Here is an 18,457-nt window from a genome sequence, read left to right on the forward strand (position 1 = left end):
TGGGCCCAGAGGAGGTTCGCTAAGTCCCAGCCACCAAACACTCGCCATTGAGCCTCCCCATCCCTGGGTGTTGCTCCACAGTGGGGCCCCAGTAACCCTCGCTTGGGCAGGGCATCATATCGTTCCTGTTCTCTTCAACGGGGGTTTCTGAATCACTCTTCATCTGGCCCCTCACTTAACGCTGAAATTGCCCCAGGGGACCCCACCGGGGAAGGCTGCCGCTGACAACCGAGCTTCTGGGATCACAAACCCCATCCACGTCTATAAGCCGGCGATGCACGAAGGGGCCAGATGAAAAGAGGCTGTCTCCCAAAAGAGCTAGAGGAGGTGGCCGTGTATGTGTCTATTCATTGCCAAATAAAGACAACAGAGCGCAGGCAGGTGAGACTTTCACTTTGACAACACTTCTTATGAATTTTCATTACATGCCCTTTTCTCTCATTGTCTCTTATTTTTTTCAGTCTCCCGAGTTCAGTTCAAGAGTGTTCTGTATTATTCATTGTGATGTACAGTCAAGATGTCAAAAGTGAAAAATTTCCACTGCCACCACTAATGCATTATATCAAATGTTTTTTAAAAAAAAATCCTATATGTAAAAATGCAGGGTAACAACTCTCGTTTACCACAACAACTACAGATAAAAAAAAAAAAGAAGTAATCCATTTTTATATAAACATTTTTAAAATAAACATTAGAGCCTAACAGTCTGAGCCGACCTGTTGCTGTGGAAACCAAACTGTGGCAAATAGGAGGTGAAAAAATTAATTATTTTGGCTAAACGGAGTCTGGTATTGACTGCTGTATCAGGACATCTGTCTACAAATTCAATCAATAGCCTTTTAACAGAAGTCTGTGACTTAAAAATCAACCTTAAAAGAATCATTAGTCCCACCTTACGGCTGAAAGTGAACAATAACTGGATTATAGTGAAGCCCAGAGAGGCACAGAAAGGAAGGAAACTTTTCCCTATGCAGAGATGGGCCAAATAAATGAATCATGGCCTTTAAAATACATCCTAGAGCTCAAGTCATACCTTGGTGCTCCACAGCTTGACAGTCCAGTCGAAAGACGAGGTAACAAACAGGTGAGAGAAGTCCAGTGGCCCAGCAGCTGTGTGGCAGTGGAGCCCCGTGATGGGGCCGTGGTGTCCCTCAAACATCTCGCTAATGCCTGCTTTGCTGTGGAGCACACAGATAAATATGGGTAAATATGCTTAAACTGACCACAAAGAATTAAATTTTACCTTCAGATCTAATGTCTGAATACACATTTATGTGCACTGTAGAAACTTTAGAAAAAAAGAAACAACAAAAATGCACAAAACTGCTGGTTGTTACCATTTACGCAATGCATTAAGCAGGTAAGTAAGCGACAGGCACAGATGGACCTCTGCTGGACGTATTCACAGTAATCATTTACTTGTATCATGTAATTACCAGCAGGGAGGCAAAAGTGACTGCATCCCTTCAACCACATGTTGCAGAGCTGTTACCCAACTGAGACTCTGATAATTAATGTAGAGAGGTAAATACTCAGCATGAGTGATGCTTATGCATTATTAACTGCGATGAGAGTATCATACCATTGTAAATGATGTGGAAAATTATTCCCCCGATTACAGAGGTGATTCTGCAGTGCAAAACCTCGCAGCTATCACCTCTCTGTGGTCTCCAGGCATACTACATTTGGTGCGAGGCTGACACGCTGCTCACTGGCAGCTCTGATTTAAGCCACATTTCTCTGCCGAGGACCATCCTAGATGAAGATCCCCAGTCTCCTAAATGAGAACATTGTGGGATGAAGTGCAGTTTTAATTCTCCCAGGGATGACCGACTGTAAACAAACTCTCTCACCCAGAGAAACATACTGAGGGAAAAAAATTAAATAAAAATAAAAGAACAGGGGGGGAAAAAATGATTTGTTTCCCCTGCATGTGTGCCCTGTTTATGTTGAACGACCTTTACAAACACAACTGACAAGCAGAAAAGAAAAACAGGATGACTGGGCAGGAGTGAAACCTCAAACAGCAGGAGATCAAGTGTTGGATTTGCGTTGCACTGGGAAGTGAGTGGGCTATATTTATTTGACACACGGGTCTAGGTGGGCCTTACAAGTCGCCTCAGTTTCCTGCTGGTGTTCGGGAGGCGACACGGTGGGACTGCGGTTGCTTATGAACGCACCTTCCATGACGACATGACATGTAGACTGAGCCGTCCTCGCTGCCCACTACGAAATTGTTGACATCTCCAAGAGGGAAAGACATAGAGGTGACAGCTACAGCTTTGGACTGCTTGAACACCAGCTCCATGCTGTCCTGTGGAGGGGAGGAAACATGGAACAACATCTATAACAAGCTCCCCGCCCAGGCTTTAAGTTAACACACACTCTGCCAAGCAAAACCTATAAAAATCACCCGACAGTTTATTAATGTGTAATCTAAATTCGACTAGTGCTTTATATAAAAATAAAAAAAAATCAGTTTGACAGCGAGGGCTTGGCAGCAGAGATGAAATGACACAGCTAGCAAGAATCATTTCCTTCAAAGTGAAAAATGAGCTGCAGAAAAAAATAAGAGTAAAGTCGAAGGAAATACCAAACTGGAATGTGAAAAGGAAAGAGTCCAGCCAAAATGTCTGACATGTAGCACGAATGCAAAGGACAGGAAGCATGTGGGCGATGTGAAAGAAGAAAAAGAGAGGAAAACAACAGAAAATATATTGTCTTTGCTAAAGTCTGATGCATTATCATTATAAAAACTTATTTTTATGGTTAATACTTTAACTTCTTTACAGCAGAGCACACATTCAGCGTCTGCCCTGTGTTATATGTTACCTGAGGCTGAGAGAGCATGTCCAGACTCCAGGAGCACATCTTGCCATCAGTAGAGATGCTGATGAGGTTGTGGGCATTCTGGGTGCCGACCACATTCACGCAATATACCGGGTGCTGCGAAGACAGTGACGGGGAAATTTTACCTTTTAGCTAAATATAAATGAAGTATACGCCCACTGTGTCAGACCTTTACTGTACCGTATGTGCTGCTGCTGACAGGGGAGTCCTCTGCACAGGGGTCCTCTTGTTGCTCCTGTTGTCCCACAGCACAATCTGCCCCGAGTAGGTGCCTCCCACCACAACGTTGGGGTGGAACTTGGCAAACGCCGCTGACATAACAGCAGACTGTCACAATGAAAGGGTGCAAGAAGGGTTGGGCAAGGAAAAATGAAATAGAGATTTATATTGAGACAGCCGCAGCTAACAATGGAAGCTCAGAGACAGTTTACAAAGATACCGTGAATGTTGAGGGATCGGCTGTTAAACTAAGGTGACCGGGCTTTTGCCAACGTAGCCTCTAAAGCGTGGAGCAGTCCAACTGGAGTCACATCACTACTGAAGAGTTTACCTGAAATACTCTTATCAGAACATCTTTATAATTTTTTTTAAATTTTATAAAATGTTTTATTCTGAGAAGCAGTTTGTAACTTTAAGAGAAGTGCTACATATGAAGTATAACATTTTTTTTAATGTATTCAATTTTTTCCCCATTGCAATTTCCTACCCATTTATCCAGTTTCAACTTGTGGAGGCGGGCTGGAGACTTTCCGAACTGTCGTGGGATAAAAAGCAGGGTACCAGAGAGACAGACAGCAATTCTCCAATTAGAATTACCAATTAATCTATCAAATATGTCTCAGGGCTGTGGAACAAAGCTGGAATACCTGGATGGAAGCCATGCACATACAGGAAGAGCTGATCATGGCGTCTGGTCAGCTTGTAGATTTAAACTCAGGACTTTCCTGCTGTGAGGCGATGATGCTAACCGCTGCACCACTGTGTAGCTAATGTTATTAATTTTAGCCCAGTCTTAATTTGCCTCTTTCGCTTAAAAAATAAGTCTAAACAGTCAACCACTTTCCAAGATAACAAGCGGCAACACTACTGTTATTTCAGAAAACAGTGACACTATTGACCAAGGGCACCAAATGACCCCGAAAGAGGAAAAAATAGCTCATTATTTGAGGTTAGGTAACCGCACTGTGGAGCGAGTGATGAGAAGGGAAAGAGTTTTCATAGAGTAACAAGCCAATGGAAATCTACAGCAGTGAGGACATCATGCCACTTGTCGTTTCAAGGAAACTATCCCAAAACTGACGAGCTGAAAAGAAAATGGAAGTAACGAGCCCTGCAACATGAAGAGGGCACAGCAAGCATGCTGAGATTTTATGCTACTAGTTGATTTTTGCACTGCTGCTAATTTTGAATTCTTCCACACAAACATTTTTTGAGCTGTTTTAGCTAAAAAACTGATTTTTATTGAGAGCAAATGTAATTATTTCAAGCGATTTATTTGCTGAAATAGAAATACAAATTAAAGTCACAATAACTCCCATTTCCCACTGATGTTCTCAACCACAAGTCAAACCTATGTGGGGCTGTAAAAAACTGCAAAGATTTGCATCAGTAGCACTTAAAATCTCCAAAGATGCAATAATATGGACATGGAAAACACAGACTTCCTCTTCTGCGTCATCTTGCATGTTCCCTCTTTATTAAAGTACAACTAAACACATCTTGCATAACTCGGGCCTCAGTTCTCACAGTGTAAATAAACAGACCTCAAGGCTGGCCGATAAGATCAGTATATATTTTTGGATTATGGTTTAGGTGGACTACACACACTCATCACCCCACCTATAACATTTTTTTCCCCAGAAAGTCACCCTGGCAAAACTTTTAATGCATAGATAAACTGACTTGGAGGCAAAAAGAAAACTATGTTAACACTTCTGTTCAGTTTTACTCATCTGAGCAACACGCCTCCATTTACATCCGCTATGGAGGCCAAAACATGTGGTTCTACTCAACTTGTCTTGGTGAAGGCGCCTCAGGGCAAGCATTGTAATAAGGCTGGGCAGAGCGGAGGAGCTCAACTGGTCTCCCAGCTAGCTTGTCTGAACACAGGGCCCTTGTTTAGATGCACATGATAACCAGCCCTGCCCCACACGCTTAATCCTGCTGCGGTGCTCAGATTCCATCCGACTCCACAGGTCTTCACAGGCGCCTCATGAACATGTGTTTGTGCATAGATGTGGTGGAGGTGGATGCCAGTACTGTGAACTCACAATGTGGATGAGGGTAGGGGGGGTATGGGAGCAGAGGAGGAGGCAGGGAGCCTGACAGGATGGCTGGCCGTGTTCCATGTTTGTCATGGAAGAAGCCATCCGTGAGGGTGCTGGGTTATGTTAGTAAAAGGACAGGAAAGTTAAAGTTGCTTTTAGTACCTGACAGTGGAAGACGTACTCCGGTGTAGTTTTCTTGTACTTCATGTTCCACACCAAAGCCACACCGTCTGGCTCATGAGGAGCATCCTCATTGTTGTTGTATGAAGCAACCAGCAGTTCAGGATACTGGAGACAGACCAAAAAAAAAAAAAATCAGACTGAATGAATGTCAGAGGGAGGCAGGCAGACATGCCCCCCAGGCTTGGCTCCAAGTGGAAAAGCTTTGCCTGCCCCGAGTGCTGCTGCTGAATGCCTTCGAGAATGACTAACCCTTTCCTCCAAGATTTATGGCTCATTTAACTCACCCTACCCCCCGAAGAACGTTGGTAAATGATGTTTTTATTCCTTTGCATAATTTTAACTAAAAGCTACAGTTCTGCAAGGGCTCAAAAGAACACGGAAGCAGACTCAGCAGCTCAGTAAGGATCTCATAAAACACAAACCCATCCCAGTGCATTTCAAAAAACACAGACTGCAGAAACACTATCCAGATGTTGACAAACGATTAACCTCTGCTGCTTTTAATACTTAAATTTAAGTACAGTGGATGCATCACTTTACATCACAAGGGTGTGGATACTGCTCTGAGCAAGAAAATACAGTGAACAAAGAGTTGGTGTTCAATCACTGTCACAAGTCATTGCACAATAATGCATTAAATGACCTTAGACACCAGAGGAAACAAATCATTACGGCCTCCGACTAAGTGACAATTTGTATGGGACGTAACTTACTTTTCCTGAGGGAGCTGAGGCTGAAAGAACATGCTGTCAAACTCAAGCTATGTAATCATAAAGCATTATGGCTGTGCAAATCTAAGTCGTTTAAACAGGCAATTACAAAACAATTATGCTCTTAGCAGAATTCCAGCACAAAGACACAAGGATTAGGATTAGCAGATGATCCATGACTGTCTCTCTGAGTTGATGTATTAAAATGCTGGTTTTAGGGCCAAACTTTTAATACCTGTCGGCCAATACTGACCATATATGAAAATCTTTAAGGGTTTTTTATTATACTGTCTGCAGAACACCAAAGTATGGATCAAAACTGAGCATAATCAAGCAGTAGCTTCAATGGTGAGTGGCCAACGTGTTTGTGAAAGTTAATACTTAATGATTTCAATATGACTGCAAACATAACGTCTGTAACGTCCACTATCAGCCAGGCTCTAGTTGGCTTCACCATGAAAACTCTGTTAAGAAAAATGACCTGGGGTGACCAGTCCAGGCAGGTGACAACACGATGTTTGGACCAGCGCTCATCCACGAACTGCCTGTTAAGCGAGAGCTTTGCCCCGGCCTGGATTTCACTGCGGAAAAACAAAGCACCAAAAATCAATAAAAAGCACTTCTTCAAAAACCAATTACAAGTTTTAAAAACACTAGCTGCTCAAGAATTACCCCTCTTTCTCTTCAAGGTCACGGCCACTGTAGTCAAAGAAGAGGTCCACGTGCTCGGATAGAGCCCGCTCGATAATGCGAGTGCTGTGGTCGAAGAAATCTGCAAACTCCTCCGAGTGCAGGATCTGGAGTTTTTCCTCCTCTGTCAGCTCGTGAGGGGGTGCTAAATGGAGAAACAAAAACACAGTGAAATGTCGTGAAGATCCCTGGTGCTAGTAGCCATTATTTTATGCAATCTGATCCCCTCAATTATATAGATAATCTGTAACAATTACATATTTTAAGTGTTAACTAAACTGCCTCAATTTCAGCAGAGAATCTCAATTATCATTTCTGCAGTACCTTCCTCCTCCTCCTTTTTCTGGTCCTCTTTCTCAGCTTGAGTCTCAACTACTTGCTGAGGTGGAGCACTTTCTTCCTCTTCTTCTTCCTCTGTTGATGAAAAAGATACCCGTATTAAACATTAGAAAACAACTCTCAATCAACATAACCTGTGTAAGTAGTAAACGAGTACGGTATGTTTATGATCATCATTTCCTCGGAATTTTCAAATGCTAAAAGGTATAAAAATCAAACAACAAATAAACAACTTTAACAAAATGAATGAGTATGCTTCCAAACACAGACATTTCATACCTTTTGGTCACTACATTTTCCACATTCATTATTTTTCTCTTTCAAGAAAAGCTCCACCCAGTGATTACTGGCACAGCAATAGACTGATTTTGTATCTCTCCCTTGCATTTGTTTGGTTTGTCAGCACAATGTCTCCTTTCAAAAAGAACTTGCCTCTGTAAAGCGGGGAAGTTTGTCATTTGTATTAAAGGGACACAGCGCAGCGGGTGTCTTGTTGTCATAGGGACCCCTGTCTTTCCCAACTGTTAATGAGACCCTAACCATTCAATAGACAGTCTAGCTGTCAGTGTAGCTGTTTCCTCTGTGTCCCACTAGTAGGTTGCCCCCTTCTAGGCCACGGGGCAGAGGTTGTGGAGCAGCTGCCCAGGCCCGTCCCATTGGACTAGCCAGATGACGGCATGGTGCAAAAGCAGATGGTGATGCTGGGATTGTCTTGTGCTCTTCAGAGGTGGCATGGGGATGGCACAGAGGTTTTCCGCATGGCTGCCCCGAGACAAGCTTCTCCCTGAACGGCAAGCCTGTGCAATTACCATCCTAGCAGGAGGTCCTGCAACTCCTATTCAACCTCAGAGAATGTACGACAAAATACAGGCCACACCAGCTGGCAAACTGCACACCGGCTCTACCTCAAAGAAGATGAACACATCTTTTTCAAACACATTTCCTAGAGACACTATATAGACTATGCTTAAAAAAAATAATAGCAGAAGGACAAAACAGATTCATGAGGAAAGTGGAAATACTCGCCTGGTTCCTACAGGCGTTTATCTTTGTATGAACCTTACAGTTAATCTAAGATGACAGCACCACACGCCAGAGTTTCCTTCCTACTGAGATAATCTAAATGATAATGTCATCTGTCACTTTGTCCATAAAATGATTTATCCCCTTTCTCAGATGGAGGTTTGGGGGATGAAGGTTACCGGGTGCACTGATGAGTTTACAGAACTGGGTTGATGACACAAGCCATTTCAATGTGCGGCCATACTCTGCAACCAACAGGAGAAGGTTAAAATCTTTCCTTTCAAGGGCCTCAATCAGGCTTAAAGGAAAACAGTAATCACTGTCTTTCAGCTAGTCCCGGCCGTGCTCGTCAGCCCTTTCCCTGGTGAGGCAGCCAGAGCAATCAACCTGCCAGGCATTAGGAGCGGACAGACAATCTGAAAATAAAGGGTATAATGCACCTGCCAGCCAAAATGGCCATTTGGAGAAAAGCTAGTGATCCTGGTGACCCCACTGGGGATGTGCGTGTGTGTGGGGTGGGTGGGTGGGGGGGAATAGCAAGGGTGGGTGGGTTGCATTTAACAGAATTCACACGGATCAGCAATGTCCCATACGCTGACACCTCCTCTCAAAGCTGCAAAGCAGGTCCAATTACGGCTTTTGTACCACTTAAGACATAAAAGCTTTTTTTTGTATGTAGTGGTGGTGGGGGAGTAATCACAAGTCTTCCTCAATAGACAATATATTAATGCAAACATGGCGTGTGGCCAGTGGTGAGCAACTACAAAACTAAATGACCTTGCAGGTGGCATCCGCGTTCTATACGCACAGACACACCAAGGCTGTGACTTCAGCATGTGCAACATGAAGCCCAATAATGAAACCATAGAAGACAAATTTCCACCAATTCACACGTACATCTGAACTATCATTTCTTGTATGCTGAAATAGACCTCTTCTAGTACCAGCGTACAAAAAGCCTTTCCAAAGTGTGTAGTTGCATCTAGTAGTGCAGCAAATAAAAACATCAGCAAACCCTATTACATGAACAATAACAAAAAACAAATTGCATAGGTGCTGAAATCATACACAGAAAAAAAAGGGGAGAATATTCTCAATTTTTTTATTCCAAATGATTAGCTACTGTATGAGAGAAGGATACAACAGATATTTAAGGGTACTAATCATCAAGTGCATAAAAGCTGACCACAATTACAAGTGGCACTTCAAACAAGAAGACCATTAAGGGCTTTTGTGATTAAAAGTTTTGACCTGCCTCTGAATTCATCGTGATTAAAACAATCACATTCAATTAAATATTAGATTTACTAAACTGCTCTGCATACTTATATTCCTGACGAGCCTTTTTGAAATGCTGTACTAGACGAACCAGTCCAGCCTTCCCCCTCCACCCCACACGTACTCCCAAACCTCCAACCTTCCACAATATCTTATGCCATAATTACAGCCTCTTGTTGAGGAGTGCATACTGATGCTGCATATTACCTACTAGTGCAATCTGGGAATCGTGCAGCGGTGGCATATTCGACAATCTAATGGCTTAAACTAACAAATTTTCTGAAGCTACCTACAGATGGAAAAAATTAATCTCCAATGCACTGAATGTGGGGCAGGCAGTGCTTTTAAAAATAATGTGGGTTTTTTTATTAGGCAGAAAAAAACATTGTATAATTTCTATGTCCTTTCCACTTTGTCTATGTGCACTTGTTTTTTTTTTAGGCTTTTGCCAGGTAGTTTGGCTCAAGCATTTTGTGGAGAGCTCGCCACTGTTCTTCAGTGTGTCACTGCTTTCTCATGTAATCTCAGACTGACCCCACGATGCTGAAATCAGCTCTCTGTGGGTGCCTGATCAGCTGCATGGCTCGTTGTCATAGACGACAGAGCCGTGTAGCTGTGTGTTTGGGGTGGCTGTGATGTAGAAATATGCATGTGGGAGCCAAACAGATGTTTTCCTGAAGGTACTGTGTAATGAATAAAAATCTCAACAGCTAATATGCCTTGAAACATTTGCACAGTGCTGTTCACTGTTTAATTCCCAAAAGCTGGGATTAATTATAAGAAGACAGTACATTTTCTTCTTCGGCTGCCCTCTTTAGAGCTCCCCACCGAGGATCACCTGCCTCTATTTCACCCTATCCTTTGCATCCTTGTCTTCCTTCACTATATCCAAGAACCCTCTCTCTGGGCTTCCACTTTTCCACCAGCCTGGCAGCTCCATCATCAACATCCTTTGTCCTACATATCCACTATGCCTCCTGTGCACATGTCTCTAAAATGCTGAGTCTGAGCTGTCCCTCTGATCTACTCCCTCACATACTGACCCTCCTGGTCACTCCCAACAGAATTAATAAGAAAAGGAAATCAAATATTTAAAAAATGGAAGTGATCCTTATACGAGCACAGATATCAAGAGTTTTTTCATACACCAAGAAAACGAGTATCCAGTTGTTCTTGAGTGATATACTATTCTCATTTCCAACTATTTTAAAATGTGGATGGCTTCTCCTGGACTGCTCAGAGGACATTCTATGTGCCAATGGGGCAGGTGATCTTAAAATCTTTTACTCCTTTTTCCGAGGTGTCTCACTGACACTGTGGGAACCCTCAGTTTGGAGCAGCCAGGGCATGGCAGCCGCTACCCTCTAATGCCACCGCCTGCTGACCTTGAGAGTGCTGCGGCGTTGCTTCCTTTTGACAACATGATAAATCGCTCAATCAGAAACCAGGCCTGACGCCACCCCACACATCAGAAATGCGCCAAGGGGAGCAAGCTGGGAAGGGGATGCCGTCTCATCGAGTGCCACAAGTGATGGTGTGAAAATGCACAATGTCACTGAGTGTGTTTTGTTATGTGCCTGCTCGGTGAAGGGAGAAGACAGGGAAGCGAGGGAGTTGATGAAATGATTACATAGTGGCAGAGAGGGGAAGGGGGGCCCCAGTGTTGAACAGCTGGCAGAAACCATCGTTGTTTAACACAGTTTTACAATGCCCAGTAGAGTCCAGCGTAAAGAGCGATGAGGAACACTGGGATGCTCTTCGTCCTTCACTAGTTCCGCTTGTAGTTTTCCACAAAATCACACAATTTTATCTTACTCGAGCTGCATGCCACCTCAGAATTTTCTACACGTCACCTGATTAGACCACACTTTATTACATACATATTGACACGCTTCAGAGAGAATGAGCCGTCCTATGCACAGCATTTCATATCTTCCCTTCCAATCTCATTTCTCCTTCCTGTCACAGGCTTTCTCATCCTGCTCATTAATTATACCAAAGCAGCATTGGCTGGAAGGTTCAGAGGAGCAGAGCTTGTCAGAATCTAATCCCTGCCCTAACTTCTTATGTTTCCTGGGCCTCATTTTTCCTTTTCTTTCATCTCAGTAAAATCAAATCTCTTGCACTTGTTCACTTCTGCTCTCAGAGAGACCCTGTTAAGAAGAATGATATGATATAATCCATGCAGGCACGCAGTTATGTACATGCGCACACATTTGACTGCGTTTTTCAACATTAACCTATAACACTTCATGAGTCACCTTCTTTCGCCTGAGTAATGGTCTGGGTCTCTTTCGTGTAGGACACAATTTCACGTGGTGGGAAGTCCACTTGTGTAACTTTGGCCATCCCCAGTTTTGGAGTTACACGCCTAAAAGGAAAGAACAACTCAAGTTTTGCACAAAATCGCAGTGAAAGAGACAGTAAAGACAAAAACATACAACACAGTGCTACATCTATAACCACTCTCACCTCCTTGCAAGTGGGATCTTTTGCTGATTAAAGTGAGTAAATTAGTCGTTTATGGGATTGCAACGACTTCATATTAGTTTTTAAAACTATGTAAATAATTAAAAGGTTTTGTCTCACCATTCCTGCATGCATCCCTACATGGTTTTCCTGATCTGTCTTAACTGAATAATGACTTTGAAAGACAAAGTAATCATGCCATAGATTGAGAGAAGGGAAAATGACCAGGAAAGGAGAGAAGAGAGTGTCCAGTACCCCAGCTCAGAATCAGAGTGAAGTTGAAGAGTGGACGGGTCAGAGTCCCAATGCAGATTCCTGGTTAGTGTCACAGCAACAAGGCAGCATTAGTGAGAGAGAAACAGGCGAGCACAAATGAGGAGAGGAAATAAAGTTAGCATTATGGCACATAACAAACATGCTGATTGAATCCTAGGTCACAATTAAAATCATTCTGCATATCCAAACACCCAAAAAATGAGTTTTCTTTATTACAAATTAAGCTTGAATCTGTTTACATAAACCCAGAGATGGAAAAATGTATCTGCTTAAAATGCATGGGCACACAGACCCTGTGTGCGATGGCACAGGGTGTAATGTTCAGGCCGAACTGTGTCACACCAAAGCACTGAGTGCTGTGCCGACGGGGGGGGGGGGGGGGGGGAGAGAACCCTCAGGGAGAAAACATGACCTCCATGTGTGTAGGAAATGGCCATGCTGGTGAGGGAAATGAGTCAACACGTAGGGGGAACAACTCACTGGGTCTGATGGGACACTGGGGGAGCTTGAGTTTCAGCACTGGGAAGGGGCTCTAATTAGGGGTTAAGAAGTCCCCCAGGCGTCACAGCAGCCTGCTGCTTTATTGTTAATTTAGGATTGTTCTAATTCGATGGCACACAAATGAAATAAACATGCACTCAGTTGGCAGGAATTCGTCATCGTTCACTGTAATGATGTAGGACTTTGTAAAATGTTTTAACTCAGCTGCTGTTAATGCAATTGTGCTTAACAGGTATTCATAAGCTTTGTTTATAGAGTTTGAAAGTAATGCCAAGCATAAGAAAGCAGAACAGACAAGCTTCTTTATGTTGTTTTCAAAATGCTTCACAACTAATTTGCTGCAAAACAGTTCTGCAATTTAAGCTGTGACAAAGACACTGGAAACATACATTGCAGATATAAGCATAACAGTTAAAAAGAATGCTGAAGTAAAAAGCAAGGTAGAATCAACAAAGTACCAAGCATTTGATTATTATTCCTCAGGTAGAAACAGTTTTGGCCTTTCCCCCCCCTGAAATAGGGACGTCTGCACTGTTTATGCACTTGTCAAGTACTGTACAAGTGCAGATTGTGAGACAGTGTGTGTACCTGGGTCCCACAGCTCCATCAGAGTCCTGGCTCCCTGCATCACTCGGTGTGCCCGCAGATTTGGCAGTTGGAGAAATGGGAGGAGGGACTACACAGGCAGACAGACAGTAATCATCAGTAAACTGTTTATAGCAGTACAATACAATATAAATGTCTCTGTGTAAAGCAAGAAAAATGCACAAATCTAAATAATAAACGTAAACTCTTGCAAGCTCAAGCCATGTTGGGAAAGGAGATTTCAGCACAATTGTACTGTCTTCATCAATTAAATCATATGCAAGACAAAAAAAATACAATTAAAAACTAGCAGTATCAAAAATACAACCATGATTGTTTTGAATGTCTTACTTGGGTCCGTCTGCAAACTCTGATAGATTTTTATATGGATCTCTTCTGCCATCTGCTGTTAGCAATATGACCATGCTCTAAAAACCACTGTGTGTATACTAGTATATTTTTGGAAATGTTTCATTTTTATCCATCCTTCCACTTATTATCATCATCATCATCATCATCTAGTGAGGCTCATGTTTGACAAGCTATTTACACAAACTCATCATAGTAATAATATCATGATTAGCCTCATCTTCCAGGCAACTGGATTTAGTTTTGCCACAATTTTCATAGTCACAGCTCAGAAAATGTCTAATATAAAGCTACAAAAGAACAGTGACACATTTGTGTTACTTCAGATCTGTACTCCAGCATATTTGATACGAAATAACTGTAATGGCCACCACATGAAAATGAGACTATTATGGTGGCGTTTTCTCGCATCCATCAGCATCGAGAAGTATAACATTTCTTTCTTATTTTTAAAACGTTAATCCAATTTTAGGAGTCAGCACAACCATTACAGACAAAAATGAATGAAATGTTTATTAAGTAGTCCAAAGTATGCTGCATCTATGCACAAAATCAAGTGATTTAATATGACTATTAATGAAGATTGCAGTGCTTAGAAACTGAAATTTTATATCATTTATTTATTACCCCAAATATTCTGGTGTGAGTGATGTGGAATGAAAAAAGCTGATTTCTGCACTGCTCATCCATGAACATGAACACCCAGACACCAATGTCAAAACATAGTTCTAGTACAATGACCCAACTGTATGTGTATGCAAACTAGATTCATTTTTTTATCCAGCGATGCACTGGGGGTTTGAGCTCAGTTAGATATGCATGTATTTTCCTAAGGGTGTACAGTTAAAAAGTAGGTATCATAATAGAGCTCTATGTAAAATAAAACATACCAACTGTAACATCTGTGGTTATGCCCACGCTCTGTAGAAGAGCCTCAGCTTCACGTCTTTTCTTCTCCAGGTCAGAGTCATCCTGAGGAAGTACGACCTCTTTCAGTTCCGCCTAGAAATAAAAACAAACAAACATAAAAACACCAATGATAACAATATTAAATTGACTGGATCTCAGGCAATACAGTAAAGCATCCAGTCTCTTCTGCTTAACCAGTTCAGTGCCAAAGTGGGCTAAAGCCGAGCTGTCATAGACTGAGAGGAGGGGTACACTCTGGACAGGTTGCCAGTCTATCACAGGACTACACAACACATTAATATTGATTTATGACTTTTTTAGTGATTCACAGCTATGAGGAAGCCCATTCTCTAAATTAAAAATTAGTACTTAATTGTTTTATGATGCACTCTGTGCAAGAATCTTATTACTGCCAAAGGATATGACAAGTGCAGCAAAGAGCTGATCTGCAGGAACACCAGCAAGGATACATAACATTAATTTGGGGTGACTCTGTGGAGAGAAGGTGATCCACTAATTTTAAGGTCAGTGACTCGATCCCTGAGCTCCTTCAGCCTACATGTCAAAGGGTCTTTGGGCAAGATGTTTAATTCTAAACTTTTCTTCAGTGTGTGATTGAGAAAGAGCTGGAGGAACAGAATAAAGTGGTGTATGCTTGTATGTTTGTAGGCTATCAAATGCTAGGAGAGATATTTTGGAGAAGAAGAAACCGAAAAGATGGATGCTATTAAATACGTCTGAACAAAGAGCAAACTAGATTTTGTACATCACCATCATTTAAGAGAAAGGCACTGCTGATGTCTGTCATTTTACCATTTCCAGGCCGAATTGCAAGACGAAAAGGTCTGAGGTTTGCTTTTCCTCGTGTGCACACAAAGCTACTGTATTTTAATGTGTCAAGATAAGATTGTTATGACCTAGTGTTTGGCTTCTTAGCCAGAAATGTAGCACTGAGCATACGTGGGCAGTGGGACAGTGCATTTACCCTTACTTAAAACAGCGACAGGTTGGTTAAGAGCACATATCTTACAAAATAAAGCTGCAGTCATGATACAGTGTTGTTTTACTTTCATCCAATCTGTGTTTCACTGAGAGGTTTTGCTCCATGACATAAGCCTTGCGACCAGGAAGTAAATGTTCTAAGTAAGAACTCATGTAAACTGGAGAATTTGGGGAAAATCCTCCTTAAAGGACAAACCTGGAGAACAAAACAACTTTCCTTTCCCATTCAATAATCTGTAGCCTTCATACCACAAAGAAATACAGCTATTATGGATAGGATGGATTATATGTTCAAAGGATGTGGAGGAAATAATCACACTAAAAGTAGCAACATGCAAATATCAATTAAGAAGAAGAGTTCTATATTGTCAGAACAGTATGAAACAGTCAAAACAGGAAACAATCAAATGATCTACACGTGCTTTTAAATTACAGTGGAATATCGGATTATTTTTTTATTCCAATCACATTATAGAAGTTCAAAAAACATTATGTAATATAGCCAAGAATGGCTGGAGAGGGAGACTGACAAAAGGCATCAATATAGCTATCTACCAAAACACAGCTACTCTGCTAGAAGAAAATGCATACTGTACACTAGCCACCTCATATTGTTTTATCACATTAGGCCCAACTTGAGCTTGTTAATGCAATCTACTTACTATCAGTCAGTTGAGAAAAATCAATCCATGAAAAACATTTTACTTTTCTGTCTTACTTTTGCCATTCAAAACAAATGGTGTGGAATTTATTATCTATATAAACGCAGAAACCCTTAATACCTGCAGGGTTACATTTGGATTAGAAATTAAAAACATTATCACTAATGGAACAGGGTTGCTTATCTTAATATAAATACCTTTCTCACCTACCTTTCTCAGAAGAACCTTATCTCTTTGTCAAGGGCCTTGGGATGTGTTGTGTGTATTAACCACTTTCTCCTACTCTAAACTTCATATGCAAATGGCCAAATAAGTTTGACGATTAATGTGGACCATTGTAAATGCATGTGAACTAAATATTTACAAAACATTGTTAGCATACCTTCTTGCGCTCCTCTTCCTTCCTTCTCTTCTCCTCTCTGATTTGTGCTAAGCGTTGCTTCTTCCTTTCAAGCTCTGCTTTCAGCTCACTTTTGTCAGACATGATGCCAAAGCTGTATAAAAAGATACAGCTCTGTTATATTAAGTGTCGATTAAGATTAGTCTGAAATATAAAGTATTTATCAGCTAAAATTATAGCCAAAAAGTATCTGGACAAAGACACAATGTTTGTCATTTCAATATGTGACTGAAGTGCAGGCTTTCAGCTTTAATTCGTTTCACAGATTTAGCCAAATGCTGCAAAACTGATCAGACAGCAAGTTCACAGTGCAAATGAGAAGTGGGATACTGTTCAATGGTCACCTGCTCTTAGCCCAATAAAGCATGCTTTTTAGATACTGAAGACAGAGACCCACAAACAAGCAGTAAAGGTCTGGCAGAGCATGTCAAGAGAGGAAACAAAGCATTTGAAGATGTCCATGGGGTATTGACGTCATGCAGTTATTGGTTGTAAAGAATTAACAACAGTCCTGTTATGTCCGTTGGTCCCGTTTCTTCTGAGTCTCTGAAAATTAGGAGGACTCCGTAATAAAACGGCTGTAACTCCGAAAGAGTTCATGCAAATCTTTGGTTAAACCCCTCAAATTAAAGCTGAAAATCTGCCCTTCAAACACATCTCAGTCCTGTGATTAAAGTCTCCATGCGATTGGGTTTTGAATAATCAGGCAAAAATACAAAAACTGTTACTTTCCAAAGATTATTTATATATCAAAGCATCAGAAGTGCCCTAGTGGTCTCGCTGTGTTTACAGGGTGTCCTATACCATAACTGAAAGCCAAGCATCTCATAACAGCTTCAGGAGCCTCTCACGACATTTCCGACAGCTTGTATCGACCCAACCTCTCACTGACCGCACAATTAAACCGACGAGTGTTTCAGCCTCCCCCCTGGGTAATTGAGTTAAATGTGTTAGCCGTGTATTATTTCTTCGCTTCATGTAAAGACTGGCTGACCAGTCATTGTCATTAGCTAGCTAACAGAGAGCCCCACCCTAGAGTCCGTTCAACCTCCCACACCCGCTAACCTCACCCGGCCCGGTGTTACGTTATCCATGTAAGTTAGTTATTCCCGGTTCATATTAGCTTAATGTACCAATGAACTCAAAGCATTATGATGCTTTGTTTATTAGTTACACTGCAGTTTAAGGGAAATCCGCTAAGCAGCAAGGGCCTCGGCTATTGCTAACAGTAGCCTTCCGTGTTATTAGTAACTACTGTACTGGCATTACAGCGCTTTTCTCTTAATAAACACCCACTACTATCTCCATTTATTATTTTTATATTTTTCTTGCTGACTTCAAGGCAATAGAATATTTCCCCCTAGAGATCAACCCAAAAATAACGGCTAGAGATACATCACTTTGATAGAAGCTAGTTAGAGCAGCTAGCTACAGCAGTTAACCGGACTCCGGTCTGCAGCGCTGTCACGCTGACCACACGGTGAATAAAGACAGTTCGCTTACGAACACAGACATACTTTTACAGCAATGTGAAGCTACGGTTATATTGATGGTGATGTGTAGAGAACTAACCTTACAGAAAGTTTTGGACCTGTCACCAAAAGGCTTTAATCAACACTGAGCCAAAACAATTGGGCTCTCGACCAAAGTACAGGTGCCGAGTAGAGCCAAAAAGAGCCGCTCCGCCTTGACGTGGCTGTGCTGCTGTCATTTCCAGGCCATGCCAAGCATGCAGAGTTTAGAGTCTGTCAACAACTCTGGTAGCGAATTAACAGCAGGAGTATTATTGCTGAAGTCAGCTGCTCGTATCCGCAATTAATTTTTCACCGTTTCTTAAGAAAAAAAAATTATTAAAAAGACCGTATCAAGGACCTTCAGTCCTAATGGTTCATGTGATGCATGTACTTTTTTTAAATTCCTGCAGTATCCATACTGCAGTCAACT

At 41.8% G+C, this 18,457-nt stretch overlaps 1 protein-coding gene across 3 annotated transcripts in view; it reads right to left on the minus strand.

The window, feature by feature from the left end:
- The window catches only part of LOC113008503 (dynein, cytoplasmic 1, intermediate chain 2a), a 21,391-nt gene extending 3,166 nt beyond the window's left edge, over window positions 1-18,225 (minus strand). The window contains exons 1-14 of one of the 3 annotated variants that reach the window (XM_026145965.2): window positions 18,086-18,225; window positions 16,496-16,607; window positions 14,431-14,542; window positions 13,175-13,262; window positions 12,065-12,124; window positions 11,602-11,711; window positions 7,025-7,114; window positions 6,683-6,845; window positions 6,492-6,591; window positions 5,280-5,405; window positions 3,031-3,177; window positions 2,833-2,946; window positions 2,181-2,314; window positions 1,034-1,178 (exon numbers count right to left, since the gene is read on the minus strand). In XM_026145965.2, the coding sequence (XP_026001750.1) occupies window positions 1,034-1,178; window positions 2,181-2,314; window positions 2,833-2,946; window positions 3,031-3,177; window positions 5,280-5,405; window positions 6,492-6,591; window positions 6,683-6,845; window positions 7,025-7,114; window positions 11,602-11,711; window positions 12,065-12,124; window positions 13,175-13,262; window positions 14,431-14,542; window positions 16,496-16,597 (1,491 nt within the window). In that variant the 5' untranslated portion in view covers window positions 16,598-16,607; window positions 18,086-18,225. Of the gene's footprint in view, window positions 1-1,033; window positions 1,179-2,180; window positions 2,315-2,832; window positions 2,947-3,030; window positions 3,178-5,279; window positions 5,406-6,491; window positions 6,592-6,682; window positions 6,846-7,024; window positions 7,115-11,601; window positions 11,712-12,034; window positions 12,125-13,174; window positions 13,263-14,430; window positions 14,543-16,495; window positions 16,608-18,085 lie in introns of all 3 variants that reach the window. The other 2 variants (XM_026145963.2, XM_026145966.2) reach the window with 2 other exon arrangements.
- Window positions 18,226-18,457: the final 232 nt, after the last annotated feature.

The sequence above is a fragment of the Astatotilapia calliptera genome, chromosome 16 (genome assembly GCF_964374335.1).
Source record: "Astatotilapia calliptera chromosome 16, fAstCal68.1, whole genome shotgun sequence".
In the NCBI taxonomy this organism is placed as follows: domain Eukaryota; kingdom Metazoa; phylum Chordata; class Actinopteri; order Cichliformes; family Cichlidae; genus Astatotilapia; species Astatotilapia calliptera.